Source organism: Rutilus rutilus (genome assembly GCF_951802725.1).
Source record: "Rutilus rutilus genome assembly, chromosome: 16".
Lineage (NCBI taxonomy): Eukaryota > Metazoa > Chordata > Actinopteri > Cypriniformes > Leuciscidae > Rutilus > Rutilus rutilus.
This window is the reverse complement of record NC_140224.1, coordinates 4,902,520-4,927,189: the sequence shown is the minus strand read 5'-3', so window position 1 is coordinate 4,927,189 and position 24,670 is coordinate 4,902,520. Positions and strand designations below refer to the sequence as shown.

The window sequence follows — 24,670 nt, the reverse complement described above, 5'->3', positions numbered from 1 at the left end:
TAACCCTGGTTCCCCGCGTCTCGTTGCCATACCTCTGGCTTTCCTTCGAGTCTCCTTTAGACAAACACGCTGATGCCATTCCACATAGCGTCAATACAAGTCTCTTTCCCCATCTCAGGGAATCAGGGCTACAGTCGTTACCTAGACTTTATATATATATATATATATATATATATATATATATATATATATATATATATATATATATATATATATTCAAACCCAAATGTTTTTATTTCATACACAAATGAAGGGCATATAAATAAAGACAAAAATAAGTGTAATGGATCTTACCAACATTAAATGGCTTTTTTCTTTAATTAAAATCATGGAAATAATCTGAAATTAAAAAGCAAGTTTTGCAAAAAATCAACTATATATTTTATATTAAGCAGAAAGCAATAAAACATTTACAAAATATACCCAGTGCTAATCCCTATTATGAGAATATGATTAAATGTGACAAAACATGCTATAAAATACTGTAATTGTTGAGCTCACTGATAAGATAATGATGAGTAGTGATATGAAGTAAAATTATATATGAATTAATGTCATATATTATCATGAAAAATTTCTCATAAAATGTTCTAAATCAAGCCGGAATATTTTGTAACACTGAGGTGTTAAATTCACGTTTCATTCTCAAGTCCACCTGCATCGCCCTGCGCCTCCTGCAGCATCTGCTTGTACTGGCGTTTGAAGAACCCAGCCTTGTAAAGGGAGAAAATATGCTGTAATAAACTGTACATGCTGTAAGCATTTAAACATATAGATTGTGTAGACAGGTGAAAGTGCCAGCGATTGAAACTGATGTTATGATGGTGATATACTTTATAGAGTGCCGCTGTGATGAGAGCCAGTAGCAGCAGTCCTCCTATTACTCCTCCAATGATCTCTTTGGTCAGGTTCACCTCCTCATACACCTCCACTTGAGTGTTAATCTACAAAGTGGAAAAATGTGAACAAGTGAATTTTAAAATGCAGTCAGAAGTGATCTCAGTGTAACAGGAAGTCCCCCTCCTTCCTCCTACACAGATGTTCCATGTCCAACAATAGAGACATTATAATTTGACGACATGATTGTTTACTATGTACATTCTTTTGTTATAATGCATCGGTTTTAGTGTGTATGATCCACATGCCTGTCTCTTGTGCTGTTGTTGTAATTCATTTTAAAATGCTATGCACTACCATTAAAAAGTTTGGGGTCAGTAAGATGTCTTTTTTAAGTTATTAATACTTTTATTTAGCAAGGATGCATTAAATTGATCAAAACTGACAGAAAAGATTTCTAATTCAAATAAATGCTGTTCTTTTAAACTTTCTATTCGTCAAAGATTTCTGAAAAACATGCAGTGGCACAAATGTTTTCAACACTGATAATATTAAGAAATCTTGAGCAGCAAATCAGCATAGAATAATTTATGAAGGATCATGTGACACTGAAGACTGCAGTAATGATGCTGAAAATTCAGCTTTGACGTCACAGGAATGAATTTATTTTAAAATATAATAAAATAGAAAACTGTTCTTTAAAATTGTATTAATATTTCAAAATATTACTCTGTTTACTGTATATTTGGTCAAATAAATGAAGTCTTGGTGAGCAGAAGAGACTTTCAAAAACATATTCTTTCAGACCCCAGACTCTTGAACAGTGGTGTTAGCACTTTTGACTCTGTGGTATTTGCACAGGAAGTAGATCTGTGTGAAAGAATGTTGTTAGTGCAATTGTCAATATATTTCCAAGAAGCAAAAAGAGAAAAGTATGTGGTCTGAAAAAAAGAAAGAATAAATCATAAATCAACAAATCATAAACTATAAACAGTAGACTGCCGTTATAGATTCCCTCAAACAGAGCACTGTTTTGAGAGCTCTTTTTACAGTCATTAGACTTGACATGACCGATCACTGAATTACCTGGACAGACGGTGCAGTGTGTAGAGAATCAGAGGAAAAGAAAATGTATTTGCTCTTGTCATAATCCAGAGACGCTGAACTGACCAACTCAAAAACTGCAGCCTTGAGTCCAGTCTGAGAGAGACACAGATCATGACAATAAGAAATGATCAAACAGTTATGAATATATATGGTCTGTCCTGTGATATGATTTGCTTTAAAAGTCAGATACCTGCTCAATCCATCCAGAGCTCACATTGCCAAATATATTATAGTGTTTCCTTTCATTCTTTGTGAGAGTGACGTCACAGCTGAACACGGCACACACCGCCACAGAGCAGTTCTGATGGAGCAATGGGGTCAATGCACAAAGAATATGAAATTATATTTCATGGATTTGTTTTTGTTCGATCAGGGAATGAAACTCAAACACTCACCAACACACGATCCTTTTTAATTACTTCCACAAAATCGTTAAAAACCGGCCGTTCATCCCTCTGTTTCACACAGTCTGGAATCTAAAAGCACATACACAAGTGTTTGGTTGTTTTTTAATATGATAAATGTGAATCAATCTACAGTAGATGGGATTTTTCAGCACATTCATATATACATGCCTGTAGGTTTTTGTCAGTCCAGATGATTTTATCTCCCAAAAGCACTGGTACTCTGATGAAAACTTTGAAATTTAATTCTCTAAAGTCATTTTCAACCTGAAAGAGAGAAGGATATTAAAATTCAATTTTTGCCATGAAAAGACATTGATATAGAGAATAAGAAATCGGTCAGATAATGTTTATTTAATAAATTTTTATGTTCATGGAAGTGTGTGAATGTCATTACAGTACCTTCAGTATCTGTTTGACTGGTCTTTCAAGATCAGGTTTCTGTGCAGTAAAATTAATGTGGAGGCTTGAATCTTCATGTCTTATTAAAATAAAGGGAAAATGTGTCAGACAGCAATTTAAATCTTGTGTGTGAGTGGGTCAAAAGTTTGAAATCATTAAGATTTTGTAATGTTTTTGAAAGAAGTCTCTTATGCTCAAGGCTGCATTTATTTGATCAAGAAAGAGTAATATTATGAAATATTTTATGATGTTTTTAGTTCTCAGAACTGATAGTTATTTATATAAATGCTAAATTTATATAATTAAAAGAAAAAGATTTATGGACATGCAAATAAAATGCAAATAAAGACATTTTGGACCTCTTTACTATGGGACAGCCATTCATTCCTTAAGTTGTCTAATAAGATTGATCTGTTTGAACAATATTTCACTTTTGAGTGAAGTTGCTGACTTACACTGCTTTCACTTCTCTTTTCAAAGAGTACAAACATTAGAAGCAGCACAACTGTTTTCAACATTTCTGATTATCATCAATGTTTCTTGAGCAGTAAATCTGTTACGATTGCTCCGAGACACGAAGGTTGAGGATCCAAATGCGGCTTTGTTAAGGGGTAATCCAAAGATGAAATCCAATAAACAGGCAAAGGGTCAAAACACAAGTAGACAGTCTAAGCAAAACAAAACAAAACAAAACAAAACAAAACAAAACAAAACAAAACAAAACAAAACAAAACAAAACAAAACAAAACAAAACAGGCAATGCAATTTATGTATATGTTTTGCTTCAGAACCACAGATTTTACACTGGCCATCAAGTGGAAACTATGTCCACTGTCAAATCTGGGTGCTGAAGCAAACCCAGTTGAGAATGACTTTTAAAAAACAAGCGCACTAACCTTATTAAGGCAATGTAAATGGCAAATTTGACACCAATGCTTTTCTGTCTGGAAAGTTCACTGGTTTGAGAGTGTTGGTCATTCCCACTGTGTAATGGAGGGTTTTGGTAAGTAGGAGCATTTTCAGTTATCAGTTTCTCATGTGAGCAACTACGTAACAGCTCATGGTTAAGTGATGCTCTTGTATACTTTGAGTGCACTCAAACCCCAGAAATTATTTAATACCTGTTGATCTTAGCGGTGAATGTCACACTTTCATCAAAGGTGCTTTCTTTATCGATGCTGTATGCAATATGAAACACAGCCTAGAAGTGGACACAGAGGAAATGAGTGCTTGAACAGAAAAACACACAGGACGATTTGAAAAGTGAGCTCACCTGAGTGTTTCCCTTGAGGATGGGTTTACTGATCTGGCAGGAGGTTTCTCCCAGTGTAACTCCTCGCTCAGCATCCAGAGACACACACTCCACTCTGCCCTGCTCATACAGAAAATGATGTGTAAATATTCATTCAATAACCAAAGCATAGAAAATTCAATGGCAATAAACATTCCACTTGCCTAAAAAAATGCCTTTCAGTAAAACTGTACTTGATTCGTAGATGAATTGTGAGTCTCTTTAATAAAATCATCCTGGTCTCACCTGTTTAGATGTGATTCTCCTGTAGGAAAGTCCAAAGGGGTATTCGAGGGTGAAGAGAGTGTTGTATGAGTTTTCTCCTCTGTTCTCTACAAACACTGTCACGTTGAGCTCCTGCATTATCCCAACCTCTATGTTTGTAGATCTGAATCACAGAAACCAAAGAGAGAAACTCACAGTATAACAAGGATGATTCCATAACTTATCATTATTGTACCTCAATTTGTAATCTATTTCCACATATTCATGCATGCTGATCTTTAATCTAATACAGTTGTAAAACTAATTGTAAATATTTGCTCACCCAGAGAAATTGAAATCCATCCTGAGGTCATCAACACAAATATCATCATGTCCACAGTTAATCTCAAAATCCAGCTGTGGAATGAGGTGAGATATTTACATATACAGTACATTCTTAAATCATATAAAACTGCATCACTGTATTGCACTAGCAATTCATATCTTTAGACACGTGAAAAAGAGCCTAGTAAATTAAAAATAATTCTATGAGTTGGATAGTTCCTCCAAAAAAAAACAACAAAAAAAGAAAATTCTGTCATCATTTACTCACCCTTGTGTCATTCAAAATGACTTTCTGTAAGTCATCATTTACTCACCTAAAAGAAGATATTTTGAAGAATGTTTGAACTTGTCTTATTAAAGTCAATAAGGCCCAAAACAACACTGAACCTCTTTGACTTTCATTGAATGGACAAGCAAAGACATTTTTCTAAATATCTACTTTTGTGTTCGACAGAAGAAACAAAGTCATATACAGTGGACCTAAATGATGACAGAGGTTTCAGTTTTAGATGAGCTTTCCCTTTAATGTTACATCTGAATGATTCATACTTTAAAACAAACATCGGTTGCCATCTCTTACACTGTGGTCTGTGGTGGTCTTTATCGTTGGCAGGAGTACTGGCTTTATGCTTTGCAGTCTGGCAAGTGGCAGACCCTCAAATGTGAATGTTAACTGATTGGACAACGGATTCAGAGCATCTTCTGAGAAAGCCTGAGTGGGCAAGAATAGATCAATGGCATTCATTTACCCTAATATCAGGATTTTCAGTATGTATTACCACATTGTTGCATTGTTGAGATTGAATTATTCCCATTTAAATTTCATTCATAATTGTTATGTCTTACAGCCAGAATAACTGATTTACTGTATTATTCAAAAGAGTGAGATAGGAAAAAATAATTGTCAAAAAGTGGTGATGTTTCAGACTTACATCTATAAAGAAAGTATGATTTCTGCAAGTTTCTGCATCCAATCTAATGTTCAACACATTACTGAGGACCCGGGTTTTGGGTGAGAAGTTTGCTCGATATTTCTGTCGCTTGGCATCCAGCATTATGGTGTAATTGATATTTGCGGATAGGTCTAGATAATGAACATAAAACAGTCTTACATATACATATAAAAATGAATACATGGAAGAAATTCTTTTGCAGTTCAAACGTTTAGATTCTGTAAATCAAAGATAAAATATTTATAAATGTCTAACATATTTATATAAATACATTAGCGTTCAAAAGTTTGAGAGTGGTACGATTTTCAAGATTTAAGATTCAATTCAAGATATTCAAAAATACAGCAAATATTGTGAAATATTATTACAATTTAACATAATTGTTTTGTATTTAAATATATGTTCAAATGTAATTTATTCCTGTGATGCAGAGCTGAATTTTCTGCATCATTACTCCAGTCTTCAGTGTCACATGATCCTTCAGAAATTATTCTAATATGCTGATTTGCTGCTCAAGAAATATTTCCTGTTATTATCAGTATTGAAAACTTTTTCTATGTGGAATAAAATAAAATAAAACTTACAGCACATTTAACTGAATTTAAATGAAAAAGCTTTTAAAGCTGTAGTTTGTGGAATAACATCAAATGGAATTGAAAAAAATAAGGCAGTTATCAGACTGGTTTCCAGAACACTCCCCCTGGCTGCCATTGGTTGGTCCAACAACTAATTCCACCCCCAAACTCACGCCATTGGTTGAGCCAAAGCTGCTGAGTTGGTCTAGTTGTGATTCTCAGAGAAAGGGTTTGAGAACACCACAGTGACAAAGAAAGTGTCCTTATTTATAGTTGTCTCTGCAGTTTGAAGGCATTGGAGAAACACATTGGAAAATTTTAAAGGAACACTTCACCCATTTGCATTAAGCTTTGTATCATTAGAAACCCAGTCATATTTTTTAATGGTCGTGCATTATTCCCTCATTTTCCCCAGAGACGGGAGAAATATGGATTTCAGTGTAGCAGTTCCTGCTTATAATGATGTAAAAATCGTCATTTTGCGTCATTCTAAGCAGGAAGTCCCATATCTTTGTAGAGGGGTTGAGTCTACAAACACTTGTTCCTCATTTTTCCAAGGGGTGGGACCCACTCACGCTAAAGACCTATTACAGATCAGTGGTTGGGACTTCACTTGCAGAAACTAAAAGCAATATCCGCCATCTTGTTTGGAAGCTAAGCTAACAGGCGCTGTGAAGCCAGATGTGAAGTTATGACAATGGCGGAAGGTACTCAATATGATATGGAAGAAGAGGATTTCGAAAGTCTGATGCTCGAATCAGATGTCCGCGGCTACCTTTACGAGCCGCAATATAGCGAAGAGCAGCTGAGGCGGCACGGGGCACGGACATTTGTGTTGTGAACCATCCTAGTTTCTGGATTAGTGGCAGTGGCTTGCGGAGCTGTGCAATGTGGTGAATTGTGGGAGTTGTTGTCTTCCATACAAATGCGCCCTAAAGTTTTGTCTTTCCTCGGTCAAGAAGGCACCAAATTCAAAATTGATGTTACATTTCGACATATATGACCCACTTTCAATAAAGATCACTGTTCCCACAGGGGAAATGCTCCTTCAACACTTAAACATGAACTACAACATAAAGGAATACTGCTAAATTTGGACAAACCTCTTATGATGTGTCTGTATGGACGCATGGTGAAACACACTCGCATGGTGTTTGCCAGTGACTGGTCTGTTTCACTGGTTGGTATTTTGGTTGGGTTGTAAGTTACTTTGGTTTCCAATCGCATGATGGGTCTGGACCTGAAAGAGCCAAATATAACACATATGAATGATTATGGCTGAAACACTGTATTTGTATATATTTTAGTTCTTTATAAAAGAAAACAGACCTGAGAAGCAGAACTGCTCCCTTGGACCCAACAGCAATGTCAGGAAGGTTGTCTCGAGTCTGGTCTAGAGAAGACTGACTCAATGAAAACCCAAAGAACCGCAAACCTGGTTGCACAGATGATCCAGCAATCCTCTGTTTCATTCAAGAGGGAATAAAACAGATAATAAATATATTAGAGTCAATGAAGTGAGTCAAGGAAAAGTAATGCAAGAAAGGTGAACCACGAGGCTGAATAAATGATGATAGAATTCATTTTTATGTGAACTATCACTTTAAACTGCAACCAACCCTCGTCTTTTTCACCTGTGAGTATTTTGAAATGATCCCTCCATCTATCCCATTGAAGATGTAGATGCTGCCCTGTCCATCCTCCTCTAAAGGAGCTCCAACCAGCACATCCATGAAACCATCACCATTCAGATCTGCTGGACTGGCCAGAGAAGAGCCAAACCGACCCCTCTGACCTGCCATGCCCACCAGTGTATCCGAAAAAATGAAGTTTGCCTATGGAGATATAACAGAGAGAGGAGAAACAGGGTTAAACAGACACAAATGTACATTTATTCACTCTTACTTGATTAACTTTCTTTAAAAATGTTAGTCTTAATTGAATCTCCCAAAAAACACTGACCCGACGCGTGAAGATGTAAACAAACACTAAGCCCTCCCGGTCGGACTCTATGTACGTCGGTGCCGATACCAAAAGTAGGTCTGTATTGGAGTCACTGTTCAAATCCACCACACACACCTCAGCTCCAAAATATGAGCCAATCTGAGGCTGAGAAAAGAGGAAGAGAAGCAATATAGTTACCATACAGCTATTCTGAGCTCATGTACTTTCACTCGCTTACATTAATTTGTGATGTGCTAATATTTCACATAAATTTGAGTGTTACAACCTTAGGAGGATCCAGTTGTTTTAAACCACTTCGGTCAATTCTTGAAACAGTTACTTGTCCCTTATGCTTGTGTCTTGGTGCTCCCATGACTGCATACTTTACTCTGAACATTGTTGCTATTGCCAATGAATAACCTGTGAAGAAAATTGACTTAGAAGTATTCTTAGAAGTACTTAGAAGCAGAAGTATTCTGATGTTTTGACTGATTTATGTTTGATTTACACAATCGAAAAAGAGATCTCACCTAAATAACTGTCATGCTCACTTCCAGCTTGAAAGACATCTGATTTATCATTTGATTTGTACAGCTGATATCCACCCTTCCACTGGAAAGCTCCCACTGCGGTCATTATCATATCTGTCTGAATGCAGATTACATTATAAGAATAAACAGAAATATTTAAGAAATAATATTTCCACACAAGTTTACAAGCATGCAAAATCTACAGTGTGTTTTTCATTGAGTTAAACATCAAAACAGCAAACGTCACGGATATATGCTTGCAACAAATGCTTTAAAAATAATAATAACTTGATTCATGAATGCAAACAGCTAGATTTGCCCTAATGCAAGTGAACTTCCAGGTTACTTTTATAGCACTTTGCACAATACTTATGGTTTCAAAGCAGCTTTACAAATAGCACCTTACAACTCTAGCAGTTAATTTGACCTGATGTAACATTGTACTGTATTAAAGGTTTAGTTAGTTCACCCAAAAAGTTGTCCCAAAACTGTATGAGTTTCTTTCTTCTGTTGAACACAAAAGAAGATATTTTGAAGAATGTCGGTAATCAAACAGTGGACTGTAGCCATTGACTTCCATAGTAGGAAAAAATACCATGGAAGTCAATGGGGCCCATTAACTGTTTGATTACCGACATTCTTCAAAATATCTTCTTTTGTGTTAAAAAGAAGAAAGAAACTCATACAGTTTTGGAACAACTTGAGGGTGAGTAAATAATGACAATATTAAAATTTTTGGGTGAACTAACCCTTTAATGACAATATTAAGTAAATTGTTGTTCAATTAAATCTAAAACTGAAAATATATTTCAATGTAAAACTATTTCTAACCCATGAATTTAATCTTTTTCATTAGTTTGGTGTCAAATAAATGAAATACACAGAATTACATTTGATGTAAATGCTGCACTAAACCCGTCCTGTGCAAACTCCATTCGAGATGAATCTCCAGAGGTCTGGGTTCCTAGCAAATAAAAGCAGCGACAACACAGTTAATGTATTCATGTATCTAAAAATGTATTATTTTAAATCAATCCATTGAACAAAGTAAAATGTAAACATTTTCTCTGTCATTAATTTTTCATTTCCTCTGCAAACATACCTTCAATGGCAATAATGTTCTCTTTGAGTTTTTCACGAATACTTTCCAGCGCGTCGAAATTGGTTACTTTGAACACATAGTTATTGGTGGGTAAAGATGCAATGATTGCCAGCTCCCTTTTTGCTTTGTCAATAGCAAAAGCATTGCCAACCTAAGAAAAATTCAATGATAATTGTAACACTTCATGAACGTAATAATTTCAATAACGGTTTTTGATTTTTAATATTTAAATAACCCTCTTTTTTGATGAATGATTTTATTTAAAAAAGTGGATAATTAAAATGGCCAGATCAGATCTTGTGTTTGTTCACCGGAAATTTCAAATCCCACAAAACTTTTCCAAGACAAATCACATCAGCAAAGAATGTTGATTTTGCCTAGCCATCTAGATCTGAATCAGTATAATCACTTTTTGCACAACTAATATAGTTAAGTCTTTTTTAATTTAGCAGAAGCAAAATCCAATCTTACCCCAATAGCATATCGTATTATATTTTTATCTTGTGCTAGTTGAACAGCTTCAGTCAACTTTGAATCAGTTGATTTACCATCCGTGATAACAACCAAAATTTTACTGGCTGATGGTCTTGCGCCTCCATTACTTACAAAAAGCTCATTCCTATTGAAAATAAAATAAAATAGTATATATTTAATCAACAATACAATTATGCAACTGTATAGGATATGTTTCTCATTAAGTTTACATTGCTTGTCTTTGGAACCTTGTTAAAATTATGAAGTGCTGTAAAACCTTATGAAAACTCATAAAAAGAAAAAGACTTGTAGTAGTACCGTATGTGTATCTATTTATTCCTGCATTTAATATCATGTGCTTTTTGCATGATTGCTCAGACATCTATCAGTTTTTCATTTGTATTATCCGTTTTCCTTTTTTTGGGGTGGGTGGTTATATTTTTTAAATTAGGATGTGCTCCCCACATCTTCACTTTAAGTCTTTCAGTCAGAAGTAATATTACTTTTAATGGCATAGATAAAAGAATTCCAATAAAATATCAGCAGTCATGTCTCACACAAGTTGTCTTATAGCTGTTGCGGTGTTAGTCAATCCTCTCTGTTGAGATATCCCATTTACTGCATTTTCCCATGCCGTGGCGTCTTTGACTTCAAACTTGTAATGAACGACACATTGTGAAGAAAACTGTGCAATGGCAAACTGTAAGATAGATAGATTGATAGATTTAGTGCCTGATGCGCTGAAAAATGGGGGTAAAAATCATGGACAAGCTAAATCATAATAAATGCATGGATTATCATACCTGTGTATCACGATCTACAAAACTATTGATCATTTCTATAACAAAAGCCTTCATCTTTTTAAAATCCGGATCTTTTACACTTCCAGATCCATCCATTAAAAAAGCTATATCAATTTGTGATGTTGGGCATTCTGAAGTTGGAGAAATGAATAATTGCATTATATATATTCATTTAATCTGAATAATCATGTAATACAGTATATACAGTATGAAGAAGACTTGCTTGGATTTGGTAGAATGCCATACATTTACCTCTCAGAGTCTTTGGCACAGATCTGCTCACAACATTATCTGGACTGATTTTAAAGCACATGCCGTTGTAAGTGGTTAAACCATCACAGGTCTTAGGTATGGTTGGACCACAAACCTGAGAGAAATTAAGATTGTTATTTTCAATTTGACACTCTATTCTGGACTTTAGTGTAACATTTGAAGCTTTACACTATGAAAATTTGTCAAATCTAATATTAATCAATTATTTTGGACATCTTTTAGATTGACTGCAAATTGTAGGTTCAAATGTAACATTAATTCAAATTATACAAATATATACATGCACCAAATCTTGCATTTTTCTTCCATGCTTCTGCAGTCAAATTGTTATTGTATAATATTTTTAGGATATGATAGCATTTTTAGGATATCAAAATATAGTTTCTCTAAGCATTATTAAACAATGTAGAAAAACAGCACTAAGATTTTTTATTCTCACAAAAATAGGGGATTTAAGGGGTCATGAATTGAGAACTGTACTTCATGTACAGTCAGATGTTCTTTGTCTCAAAATTGTTTATGTGTCAGTAAATCAAGCCAGTGTCTAAATGATCAATTTGACATGGTTTCTCTAAGTAGCATAAAAATAATCTGTTATTTTAATTGTGATTAATTATACACAGAAAGCGATCAAAGAACACTCCCTTTCTAATCGCTGGCGCTGTCAATCACACAGCACGAGTTCTGGACTCTTAAACTCACGTTATAATCAATGACGCCATCTACACTGCACAATGAATCTATCATATCTGCACTGTTAGTTATAATGAAATCATTCGTGAGAGCACAAAAATCCTTGTAATGTGCTGTAATGACGAGATCACTGCATTCATGTGCTCAACAGACATCGGCTACAGTGTTTATCGCTGCAACCTTTCATGTGACGGGAGTAGATCTAAATATAATACTATAATCAACACTTTTCACTATTAGTTCATCTCGACAGCTGTAATGGTAAAAACGTAGTAAAAGATTTTGAGAGAGTTCCATATGTAATACTTATTTCATATACAAAGATGTTAGCCAATCATAACAGTGGGCGTTTACACTGAAGTCTCACGGCAGACACGCCCCTTAAAACAGAGCGTTCAAATCAGAGGTAAAATCAGGGTAGAGAATGGCCTTTTATTTCTAAATTATGACAATTTTTGATGTAAAAATCATACCAACATTATAACTAAATGCACCTCAGGAAACATAAAATAATAAAAAAAAGTTCATGACCCCTTTAAAATATGACACTTACCACTGCTCTTGAAGACTGAGGATCTAGAGACATTGAAAGTCCAAGGGACATGTTGACAGCCTCATTGGTGACTGTTGAATAAAAAGTGATTTTTTTTTTAAAGTAATACTATCATGGACAATAAAACAAGTATATTTTTTTACATGCATGAAAGCATAATTTACAAACAAAGTACCGTTAATGGACAGTGGAATGCAGTTTCTTTCAGTGACAGCACAACGATATATTTGTCCTCTTTGAGTTTGACTGTGTTGTATTAAAGGATCACTCACAAGTAGACTATGGAAGAAGACAGGAAAAAAAGGTTAAAATGTTAAAAAAGGAGACATCTGTGGTGTTCCTGGTTGGGTGTGCACATGTTTCAGTATGACGCAAAAACCTCTGATCGTACTGGAAAAAATTAAAGATGAAAAAGTGTGGACATCAGCATGCATTTAAATTATTTTTAGTTAGTGTCGCAAAATATTTGTATATTATGGAAAGGGGAAATTAAAACTATTGGCAAAGCATTAGGTGAAAAAAAAAAAAAAACCTTTGCCCTATAATTAAATTTGTTTTTAAGTTCAAAGAATATTTTAACTGGACCAGAACAGTCAGCAGTGGCTCATTTAGCAGTTGCCAAATGTCTCCAGCATGACCTACTTTACATTACAGTGACGGTAGAAGTTAGAGATGTAATTTGCTTTGCAGTGCCTTCTGACTAAAAAATGAAAAGAGAAACAACACTGCACAACTCAAATGTAGGAAGTTTAGCTTAGAAATTCACATGAAGGCCTTCTGTTATGTGCATTGTCCGAGCTTTGTTAAAGGTGAAGTATGAAAGTTTTATGATTTTTTTTTTATGTTAAAATACATTCTCTTACATTCTCCAGTTTGTTCATTGACTACTATTATTATGCCATTCATGGGTTTATCTCCCCTAAAAGTGTAAAAATTGAGCCTCCCATGCGCCATTAAATCATTGGCAGTGGTCCACTCAAATCTACCAATCTGTTTCCAGCTCAACCCTATAGCAAGAGTTTGATGCGTGGCAACTTTAACAGGCGGACATTACTATCTTGAGGCCACGAGATAGTATCTTGAGGCCACGAGTTACTATCTTGAGGCCACGAGATAGTATCTTGAGGCCACAAGTTACTATCTTGAGGCCACGAGATAGTATCTTGAGGCCACGAGTTACTATCTTGAGGCCACGAGTTACTATCTTGAGGCCACGAGTTACTATCTTGAGGCCACGAGTTACTATCTTGAGGCCACTAGATACTATCTTGAGGCCACGAGTTACTATCTTGAGGCCACGAGATAGTATCTTGAGGCCACGAGTTACTATCTTGAGGCCACGAGTTACTATCTTGAGGCCACGAGATAGTATCTTGAGGCCACGAGTTACTATCTTGAGGCCACGAGTTACTATCTTGAGGCCACGAGTTACTATCTTGAGGCCACGAGTTACTATCTTGAGGCCACGAGTTACTATCTTGAGGCCACGAGTTACTATCTTGAGGCCACGAGATAGTATCTTGAGGCCACGAGTTACTATCTTGAGGCCACGAGTTACTATCTTGAGGCCACGAGTTACTATCTTGAGGCCACGAGATAGTATCTTGAGGCCACGAGTTACTATCTTGAGGCCACGAGTTACTATCTTGAGGCCACGAGTTACTATCTTGAGGCCACGAGATAGTATCTTGAGGCCACGAGTTAGTATCTTGAGGCCACTAGTTACTATCTTGAGGCCACGTGTTACTATCTTAAGGCCACGAGTTCTCACAGAATCACAATTGAATTCACAATTGAATTCTTGCTACTCAGTAAGAATCTCATTAACCTGGAGTCCCAGTCTCTGTCACAATAATCATATAGGCTCTGTGATGTTTTAGGCCTATTGGCAGACATCCATTTAAAATGTAGGCAATGGGATATAAAGAACCTTTTTTCCAAATCCACTTAAGTTTCTCTGCTTGCACTCTAGTAACATTTGTGTGGTCCAGGTAGCTTTGCATAAAAAAAAAAGAAAGAAAAAAAAGGTTATCATTCGCAAGGCTACTTTTACTTTTATACTTTAAGTAAATTTCCAAGCCTGTACTTTGTTACTTTTACTTGAGTAAAGAAGTTAAATCAGTACTTCTACTTTTACCAGAGTATTTTTTAACACAAGTATCTGTACTTCTACTTGAGTATGAGAAGTGAGTACTTTTGCCATCTCTGGTTATCTGTCATTATTTCATCTGGTCGACCAAATAAAGTTTTTTTTTTGTGCAACTGAATGGCCGCTTACTGGAATGGGCATTTTATCAACCAATGGGTACTTAGAATACCTGTCCACTGTAAGTAGGTTCTGATGTCCATGAAACTCAAATAGATCAGAAGCTAGGAACTGCCATGGTTTTGTGGGTGTTTTGTGTGGAATGAAAGGTTATTTTTGGTTGTGCATCTTGATGTTCTACAGGTACTGCAAGATCTGCAAATTTTTTCAATGTCTGTCAAGTCAAGTCAAGTCACCTTTATTTATACAGCGCTTTTTACAATACAGATTGTTTCAAAGCAGCTTTACAGTAATAACAGGTAAGTAATGCAACAGAGTTTGTTTCTGCTGTACAGCAGATCTACTGTAGAAGAAAATAGCGTCATAGTCCAGCTTAAGTGAGTTCAGTGATGGTTCATTTTGTTGTAAAAAGTTATTAATTTAGTTCATTTATATATATATATATATATATATATATAGACAGTGGCAAGGAATCAAACTCCATCAGGTGACAGAATGGAGGGGAAAAAAACCTTGGGAGAAACCATGCTCAGTCGCTCAGTTCTCCTCTAGCCAACGAACAAACAGTGTACGATTATGATTCAGGCAGCATTACAGGTCAATGTCTGTGTTTATCTTTGTCCAATTTATATTTTCTCAAGCCAACCTGCATGTTTTTTTGATACCTTGGTTGGCTGCGTGGACTTGAGTCAGAATGTCATTGCGTTGGTCATGGATAAGCACTTGTCTGCCTTTAAATACAACTCCTGCTTCTATGGTAAGTTCATCTCGGAAAGGCCATTAGCTGCGTAGGTCTTTTGGCAGGTCTTGAATTCTGCCTGGCCATCTCTGATGGATAATTTCTATTAGTGCACCGAGCTTGGGTTCTTTTGCAGTCTCAGTTCTGAGAATCTACCTCCACTGTGGGGGTGGTCGCTGGATTGTATTATGTTAAGCGTTAAGCAAGCATCATCTGACACTGTTGTCTTTAGGTCATCGAAGCATTTCTAATAATCAGTGTCCCATATCCATTGTGAGTCACTTTTCAGTAATCCTCTCAGATTGTGGGCTTTATCCGCAAACTTTGGTATGTAGGGTTACCAGTAGTTTAGCATGCCCATGAATCAATGAAGGTCATTTTTGCTTTGTGGTGTTAGCATTTTTTGCATATCGTGGACTTTAGCTGGATCTGGCCTAATGCCTTTGAACAGGTTGCCAAAGAAGGATATGCTCAGCTGCTTGATGATACGCTTGTCACTGTTAAACACCGGACCTGTTTCCACAGCTCTTTCCATTAGGCTTATCAGATTCCTGTCGTGATCCCTTGTCAGCTCCACACAAATGGTCTTGGGCCAAACTGAAAAAAATGTAAAGCGTCTCTAGCAGTATCTGTCAAAAGAAGTACGGAACGTAGTTAGAATTTGTGACTCCCTGTCAAGATTTATCAACAAGGTTCCGGCTTTTGTGTCTAGCTTACTGAACACTTTTGCATTTGCAAATTTTGGGTTAAGTTGCATTTAGGATGTGGGTCTAGGCAGATTCGAAGTGATCCTTCTTTCTTTGTGCTGAAGGCAAGACAAAACCACCAATCTGTGTGCTCCTCCGCTTTTCGCAGGACTCCGATCGATGAGTTTGTACTCATTTTGAAGTTTGTTCTTGATGTGATACTGCATTTCATGGTGGGTCGACGAATAGATTGGCACCCTCCTTTAGGATGAGCTTTACTGTGCCATTGAAACTGCCAATTTTATTTTAAAAAAATGGTGTTGTCGGATACTCTTTTGTTTGTTTTCCCTCATGTCCATTGTTTTCTCTTTCAGCCATCGAATCAACATTTACTGTCTCAAGGCTGAGGAGCTCACTTGGGTAGGCCAACCACAGCTGGTCTAGATACACCAACGACATGACGAACTTTGCATTTTTCCATCTGCACTTTTTGTAATGGCATGGCATGTTGATGGTTCCAAAGCAGGGGATTTTGCATTAGATACTGGTTTTAGATGCTTTGTGGTAATGCACCATTCATCTGTTTGAATGTAGGCAGTGGATGTGTGTTTCCAGATGTCCCCTTATCTATTTTCAGGTGAAGCGTGTATTCATGTCCTTGCAAGAGAGGCGGTTTAATATTCAGAGTTGTATATGCCTCATCTCTGGGTGGTTTCACATGGATGCTATGCATGCATTTTGCAGTGATGTTGATGGAGTGAAATTGTATTTGGCATGTATAAATTGTCTTTAGTGCTGTCTAGAATGTTAATGCTGAGCTCATCTTTGTGTTTGTGGTCTTTCCACGGGTTAGTGTGGTTTTGGCATCTGTTGCATGTTCATGACTTCCTTCTTCTGCACTGGCTGGATAGCTGTCTCTGTTGTCTGCTCGTTTTAGAGCATATATCATTGTATGCAGGGCACTGCCTTGTGGTTTGTGGTTTGTGTCACAGTTTTGACATGTTGTCCTTTTGTTACAGCGTGGACATTTCAGTGTGTGACATACCAAGCTGTTGTATCTGTTCATTACCAGCTGTGAAGGCTGCGTATTTTTGCCCCTCTTCTTATATCGGCAATGGGGTGACCTTTAGGCTTGCTGTATAAGTTGATTCTTAAAGCATGGAAAGGAGTACTGGCAATGATAAGTTTGACTAAACGGTCATTGAGCTTATCGTCAGTGAATTGGATTTCAGTGCTAAAGTTCTGGCTCTAGTCATGAAGTCGTCGATGATCTCTTTTGGTTTTTGTCTATATTGCATGAGATGGAGCCTGTGGATTCTTAAAGGTACAATATGCAATAATTTTGCATTAAAATATCCCATAATCTCAAGGCCAGTGTTATATATTTTGTTAAGTTGATTACTTACAATATCCCAAATGTTTCCAACTATTTTTAAATCGTGAGAAAATTGCGATTCTAACCAAGGAAACGGGGCGTTAGAGCAGGGGGGAGCTGGGAGTCGCCAGTCAATGGCGTCATATCCGCGTTACCCTCGGTTTCCGCTCGTACTGCGTGGAGTCCTGGACGAATGCGGAAGTTGTAGTTGTAGCGTCTATCAAGCAACAGACGTTAGCTTGCTTCTTGCAGTCGTTATGGAACACAATTATTCTTTACCGATTGCAGCTGGTTCTGTCGAAAAAGCATGCTTAATTTTATATTTTCCAAATGTAGCATTCGGTAATAGTTATGTTTATGTAAGGGAAGTATATATTGCTTTATATTTGTGTTTAGTTTATTGACATTGTTTATCACGTCTGGTGTTTATGGCCATGTAAATAAATATAGCATGTGTTATACATAAAGATTAATCAGTATTTTGGCAAATGATGTGGGTATGTTCGAATGTACTTTTACAACAATTGTTCAGAACACGTAAAACTGCGCCGCGTTATCACAACAATGAATTCGACATACAGTAACATCTATGATAACCAATTTAGTATTAAACCTTACTTTTCTTGCGGTTAATTCATTTTAATGAAATAAAAGTGTGATGAGGTTTAAGAGTCAGGAAGGAAGAAGACAGGGGTCGGCGTGACTGGGACTCGTACTTTATTAAAATAAAGCAAAACAAACAAAAGTCGCACACAACGCGCATTCACCGTGGCAACCGCGACGGCTCAAAACAGTTCAAAAATGAGAGCTCGGATCCACCGGTTTTCTTTCTCTGCGTCCAATTTTCTCTTCAGTCTCTCTCTCGTTCCAGCGCGCAAAAAGCATGTCATTATAAAAAAAGAACTTAGCCTCATCCATGAACATGATTTTTCGATTCCCGTTTGACTGATTTACATCCACGGTGGAGTTTAAAACGACAGTTCCCATCATTCCACGCTCCTTCACATCGTCATCAAGGTACGCCGTTGTTATTGTTTGGAATGTAGCGCCCTCTAGAGGCCAAAAATTCTTGCATATTGTAGCTTTAAGTTCACATTTAACTTTAGTTGTCCTTCAAAGAAAGGACACACTTTCTCTTATCTGCATCCCTGACCCCACTTGCATTGAGTCATTGAATCTCCAGTTCCTATTTTCCTAGCTTGTTTTTCTGCATTTGTTATTTCTTCATCCTCCAGGTAAATATTTTTTGTTGTTGTTTAAATAAACATTGCCTCACTCAGATTGGGGTCAGACCAGATCATTATTGGTAGAAAGTGTTGGGAAGGCTTCTTTGGAAATATAATAGGTTACAGATTACCCTATTTAAAGGGGTGGTTGATTATGATTTCACATATCTAACTTTAGATACAGCGCTCAAAGTTCAAAGCAAATGAAGATATTTGCTTTTAAAGAAATCGTTTTTTAAGGACTACAACAAACGGCTGGTTGGGACTACACAACATTCCTCCTGGGTTAGTGACATCACTAACCCTAAAATTTACATAAACCCGCCCCCGCAGTCCTTGTTGAGAAGAGGAAGAGTTGTAGTAGAGCACATTTGGGAGTCTGCTCAAGCTGTCGCATCCATCTTTCACATGCAATACAGTACGTACACACACACACACACACACGATCTGAAACGCTAACATGGCCTAATGCATTAGACTGATATTAAAAGAAATAAATGATATTATCAAACTCAGTAAACACCATACTAATAATGCATACTACAGAAAAGCAGATGAACACATAAAGTAAAGCCACCATAAAAGCACACTTTAGCACCTCTTTTTACTTTGAGATTGGTCTGAGCTTAAATACAGATTTCACTGGAACACATTATTATCACTCTCAGTGATAGAGTGGCAACTCTCAGACAGGTTGGAGCCTAGATTTTTACAGAAAATATGCAAGATGTAACCCCCTTTGAAATCATTAAGATTTTCATAAGTAACTAATTTAATTAGGCCTACACATTTTTTTTTTCAGTAACTGTAACTGATTACATTTATTTTTATTTTGTAATTAAAGTACATAACATGTAACTAGTTACTCCCCAACACTGTTGGTTGATGTGCTGCCATTCTAGCGCATTTATCTTATACTCAAGTGAAAAGTAGTCGTTCTTTTCCGTGTTTTGTTGTCTCCTCTGGACCGATTAGTAATTCTAACAGACATCATCGACGCATCGTCTCGTTCCCTACTCAGGGAACTAGGGTTACAGTCGTAACCGGAGACGTTTTCTCTACATACTTCACACACATGTGCAGAAAAGCATGTTGCCACTCCAGGCCAGCACAAAGCATAAATACAGCAGAAAAAGTGCGAGTAATATGGTTTCTTGCTATTTCGGACATAGACCGTGTCTATAATTTGTCAGTGTGACGCTTTATTTCTTTGTTCTTTTTCTGTCTACAGCCTATCAAAACATGGTCTCTCTCTCTCTTATAATCTGTAATAATGTAAGTTCAAATAAATAATTCAACAATGAAGATTCAGAAGACACACACAAACTTTCAATAAATATTTTGATAACCAGTATAATTGTTCGCTATGTGCAATAGAGCACAAAAGCTATGATCTGGGTTTTTCCATATCAGTGTAGTAGAATCTAATTCATATTGACCCCGTCTAAAGGCAGGGTTGCCAACTCTCACGCATCTGGCGTGACACTCACGCTTTCAGCATCAATCTCACGCTCTCACGCACACGCAAGAAATGTCACGCCAAAATCCATTTTTCTCCCCTTAGTGACAGGAGAGGAGTTTAAGGCCCACAGCTGTAACATCTGCCTACAACGTTCTCACTGCAGTATTCTCTGATCGTTGATTCACTGAAAACCTTGCACCTGATACGCCAGTTGCGTGTGAAAAGTTCAGAGAGAGTTCAGAGCATAGGTTCGGAGTCTGAGTCGGAGCCACTGATGCGCGTTTGAAAGTTTGGATGACAATCAAGGTAAGCAGATAATAAAATGGTGTGCCTTTCACTACAGACGTAGCCTTGCCTAATCAGTCTGTGTGCCGAGAGTACAGACATCAACTATAGTTGCAAACGTTGTCTGACGTGCGTTATGTGAGCTAGCTAAATTGCTCAATAAAAATAGGCTCATGGTACAAATTACGTTTTGGCAAATCGGGCAAGTGGCATTTTAAAATTCCCCAAATGATCAAAGGTTGCCCAGATTGTGTTGAGCCTGCCACAGTCAAATGCGGATGCTGAGAGAACCTTTTCAGTTATTGGCCTAAACAAGACTGACACCAGGAACAGAATGTCACTTGATGGCACCCTGTGAGTGATGGGAAGTTCGGATCATTTTACTGACTCGCTTCTTCGAGTCATTTCGTTCATTTAAGGGGCTTTAAATGTTATACTTTTAACAGCCAAATTCCCCGAACACATCCACCTACGCAGTCTTTATCATATTCTGAATTAAGAAATCATTATAATGCAGTCAAAAATGATTTACTGGGAACATAAATAATTACTTTACCTTTCCGAGTCTTTCGTTCATTTGTCACGTGATAGACGCAATGAACGTTCATGAACGGATTGAACCCTGCTTCAGATACGAGCCTCCTGCAGAGGTGGTGAAGCAGGCCAACACTGCCACTGGGGCATAGGCTACAACAGGCCTAATGTGTGAAACTTGTGTTGTGGTTTTCTGGGGAGGTGGAGTAACTATTATGTGTCCCTTTTGTTTTGAGATTTTTTATTGTTTTGATGTTGTTATTTAATCACCAATTTTTATATAGTGCAATCAATAAATGAATTGTACATTTAAAAAAAAAAAAAAAAAAAAATCATAAATCAGGGTTTATACTAAGTAAACAAGGAAAGACATTTTTAAAATTAGGGTTGGGTTATGCGCGCGCACTGATGTTTTACAGAGTCTCACTCCAGCCAAAGTCCCAAAGTTGGCAACCCTGTAAAGGCTACAAAACTCTGGTTGACTGGTGTTTGTAAGACAGCTTCTTTCTTCCTGTTTTAGCAGTGCGGTTTTGTTTTTTCATTATCAGTGGTTATGATGCTCTCACCTTGATGCTTTCTGTATCATCTTATAGCCAAAGGCAACATTTTGGCTCTGTGAAGGTGAAGGTGCAGTAAAGGTTTTCCAGGAAACAGGGTCAATGTTAAAAGCCATCACCGACTGAGATGCTAAAGTGTTTAGAAGTGATAAAAAAAAAAAAAAAAAGACTGTCAAATTACAGTTTCTAGTTGCTAAATCAATTAAAATGTATAAAATAGAAATTTCCATTCCTGCTTGCTGATTGGCTGAAACAGCATTGCAGCCAGGCTAAAATACATAACAGATGCCAAACATCAGTTCAGCAGCTGCTGGTTATTTCACCGAGTAGCACCAATAGAGACAACTGACAACATTAACATAACAAATAACATAAAATGTCTTGTAACCATTAAAAAAAGAAAAGAAAAGGGAAAGAAAAAGAACTTGAGCTCATGCTACACTGTGAAAACCAGTTTGTTTGGTTTCCTCGTAAGTGTAATTTTCAATACGAATAGCTATCTGAAAATGTGTCGTAGCCTACATCTATAAGTTATTTATAGTGGTTTTCTCATAGATGCGTGTTTGGGTGTGACATGTGTGAAGGCAGAAAGCTAACATGGCGCAGAATTAGACTGAGAGGGGCTTTTAGAGAAGGAAGTGCATACTTGTTGCAATTTATTCTTGCATTAAAAGGACAGTTTTTCATCATCATCCATTTAATATCTGGTCATATGCTCCTACTTTAGAAAGAAGGTCATAGTTTTGAACTTATGAGGTCCAAAAATTAGATGTCTAGCCTATTTTTTTTATGATCAACAAGAATGTAAATCTACAGTAAACTTAAAACTGAAAGAGCTTTAAACCTAATTCCTACAATGATATATTGTGTTTTTTTAAATAACTCATTATCTATTCTTGTACAACATGATTATTTCAATTCATTTCACAGCTTTAAATTTGAACAAATTTAGATTATATAGAGAATGTAAAGGCAATTTTACATGGTGAGATGATGATAAAATCGTATTGCCATTCACTGCTTTCAAATCGTACAAAAGGGAGCAAAAAGATTTACAAAAGAGTGGAAATAGGCAGCTAGTGAGGTAACAATGGTGCGTACAAAATAACTAGGCTAATAAAAGAGAGAGAATAAAATAAATAAATATCTTACCACAAAAGATGCATAATCTGATACAGAAGTTCTGGTCCATAATATCATCTCAAGTGTATATAGAGGATGACTGAGGTGAGACAGTCAAGGAAATAAATGAAAGCGAAGATGTGTTTTAACTTGCCTGATGAAAGCTGACTCCCCATCGTGCATGTGACGTCACCACTTCACTTCACTGTTCATCAACTCGACGGTCGTTGCAATAAAAAAAAAAAAAAAAAAAAACCTCGACGGTCGTTTCTACACAACTGCCTTGTCCAAATACATACAACCGGCGTAGCGTCATAGAACGTCTCTGAAAAGGTTCACGCCCACTTTTAGGGGAAAACAAACCGGGCTTTTTCCTTACAACCGACGTGGTCATCAGCTATCCATTAACCGACATTATGTTTAATTAGAATTAAATTAAATTAGAATAGGTAAGTGTCTGTGACCCATACCAAAATTTGTATTCCATGTGTTTAGTTTTATCATGCACAAATAGGGTATGGGGTCAATATCCCATCTAAAGTATTGCGGTCACGGATCAAAAAATCGAAATAAATTTTTTTTAAACACATGTAAATATTTATTGCACAAACAAAAAAACACACAAAAAAAGCAAAATGATCAGAATAGCAAACAACGTGGTCACAGATCAAAATATAATACACGTGATCACGCTGCGTGAATAAAACAAAACAAAACAAGCATGAATAAAAACTTTAAACAAAATTATTTTGCACAAAACTTAAACTTATGTTCATGTTTTCTTTAAAATTATGTTTTCCTTGGTTTTATTACTCTGTACTTTGTGCTCTCTTGCATTTTCTGCTTATTTTACTCTTTTGTACGCTTGTGCTATTTTTCTCTTTGCTCTTCTTTCCATGTTCTTGCGCTTGCTTTCCCAAATGTTGCAGTTTGAGTTTCATGTAAATTAGGGCGTGGTTAAGCACCACCATTGGCCCACTAGTTCTAGATTGACAGCTCCTCCTCTAGCCAATCAGTCGAAGAGGGGAGGTGACGTCACACCATGACTCATGGCTACTGATGCTCACTCATACATTCACCATCACCATCAACTCAGCTGGCAAAAATCTTTGCGTGGCAGGACTCAAATTCTCAGATCTAACAATATATGTTAGTAGATCTCATTAAATGACCCAATGTAGCCTACTATTGAAATCGATTTCTGGGCATCGTAATGTTATTTTTCCCGAAAATTGTTACACATGTATTGTATCTGATTTAGCATTGTATAGCAACCTCCCCCCACCCATGTTGATGACATCAGCGCGGGCTAGCCGCCGGCACATCGCTGGGCCTCTGGGGCGTTCTGTCACTACGCATCAAAATTTGATTGGCAGATAACACACATCAGTCAAAGTTATGATCAAATGGAAGATGGCAGCTTCAACGGAAGGCTAGCTATAAAGCTGGTAAGTCCCGCCCATCCGTAAAACCCCAAGTGGACCTCTAGGTTGAAAAATCGTCAATGCAAGTGAATGGGAGAAAATAATTATTTTCTGGTCCCGTTTGAATTGTGCCATGAATGTGAACATATGTTGTCTGTGAATTTTTTATATAATTTTTCATGTTACGAGTTTGACAGTATAGTATGATTCTTCGGCTAGCAGTTGTGGAAAAGACATGACGAGAAAGACTACATGTCGCCTATGTGACGTCACTCCATAAAGTTGACTTACCCGTGGTTTTCGCCAACCTCAACGATTTTGTCCTCTCCCTGAAAGAAGGCAGTGAAGTGCACCAAAGACACAGTCATGTTTAGCGGGATCCGTGAGCTAGTGTCCGTGTGCGAATGGTGGTGACGAAGAGTTGTAGTCCACAAAGTGCTCTCACACAAAGTCTAATCGTATCAAACTTCTACCCGCTAAATTGTAGCATTCTTCACACGAAAA

The 24,670-nt window shown here is 36.9% G+C and overlaps 1 protein-coding gene across 1 annotated transcript; it reads right to left on the bottom strand.

The window, feature by feature from the left end:
• Positions 1–281: 281 nt before the first annotated feature.
• LOC311306187 (integrin alpha-X-like) lies at positions 282–22,925 on the bottom strand. The gene is made up of 30 exons (XM_084434451.1): positions 22,773–22,925; positions 21,630–21,750; positions 12,666–12,769; positions 12,491–12,561; positions 11,224–11,338; positions 10,972–11,102; positions 10,726–10,868; positions 10,166–10,313; positions 9,695–9,845; positions 9,483–9,556; positions 8,593–8,710; positions 8,349–8,482; positions 8,081–8,227; positions 7,753–7,953; positions 7,448–7,581; positions 7,222–7,358; positions 5,523–5,674; positions 5,171–5,302; positions 4,589–4,662; positions 4,288–4,429; positions 4,024–4,122; positions 3,872–3,951; positions 3,647–3,733; positions 2,751–2,829; positions 2,520–2,615; positions 2,340–2,420; positions 2,135–2,245; positions 1,924–2,037; positions 834–944; positions 282–713 (listed from the first exon to the last, which is right to left on the bottom strand). The coding sequence occupies exons 1-30, from the start codon at positions 22,810–22,812 to the stop codon at positions 633–635; spliced, it is 3,408 nt and encodes a 1,135-aa protein (XP_084290577.1). The 5' UTR covers positions 22,813–22,925; the 3' UTR covers positions 282–632.
• Positions 22,926–24,670: the final 1,745 nt, after the last annotated feature.

Coding starts and splice junctions, on each gene's coding strand:
- LOC311306187 (XM_084434451.1), bottom strand. CDS start 22,812: ATGGACCAGAACTTCTGTATCAGATTATGCATCTTTTGTG. Junction 10,869..10,971: donor TTGTAGATCGTGATACACAG/GTATGATAATCC, acceptor TCTATCTTACAG/TTTGCCATTGCACAGTTTTC. Junction 714..833: donor TCACAGCGGCACTCTATAAA/GTATATCACCAT, acceptor TCCCTTTACAAG/GCTGGGTTCTTCAAACGCCA.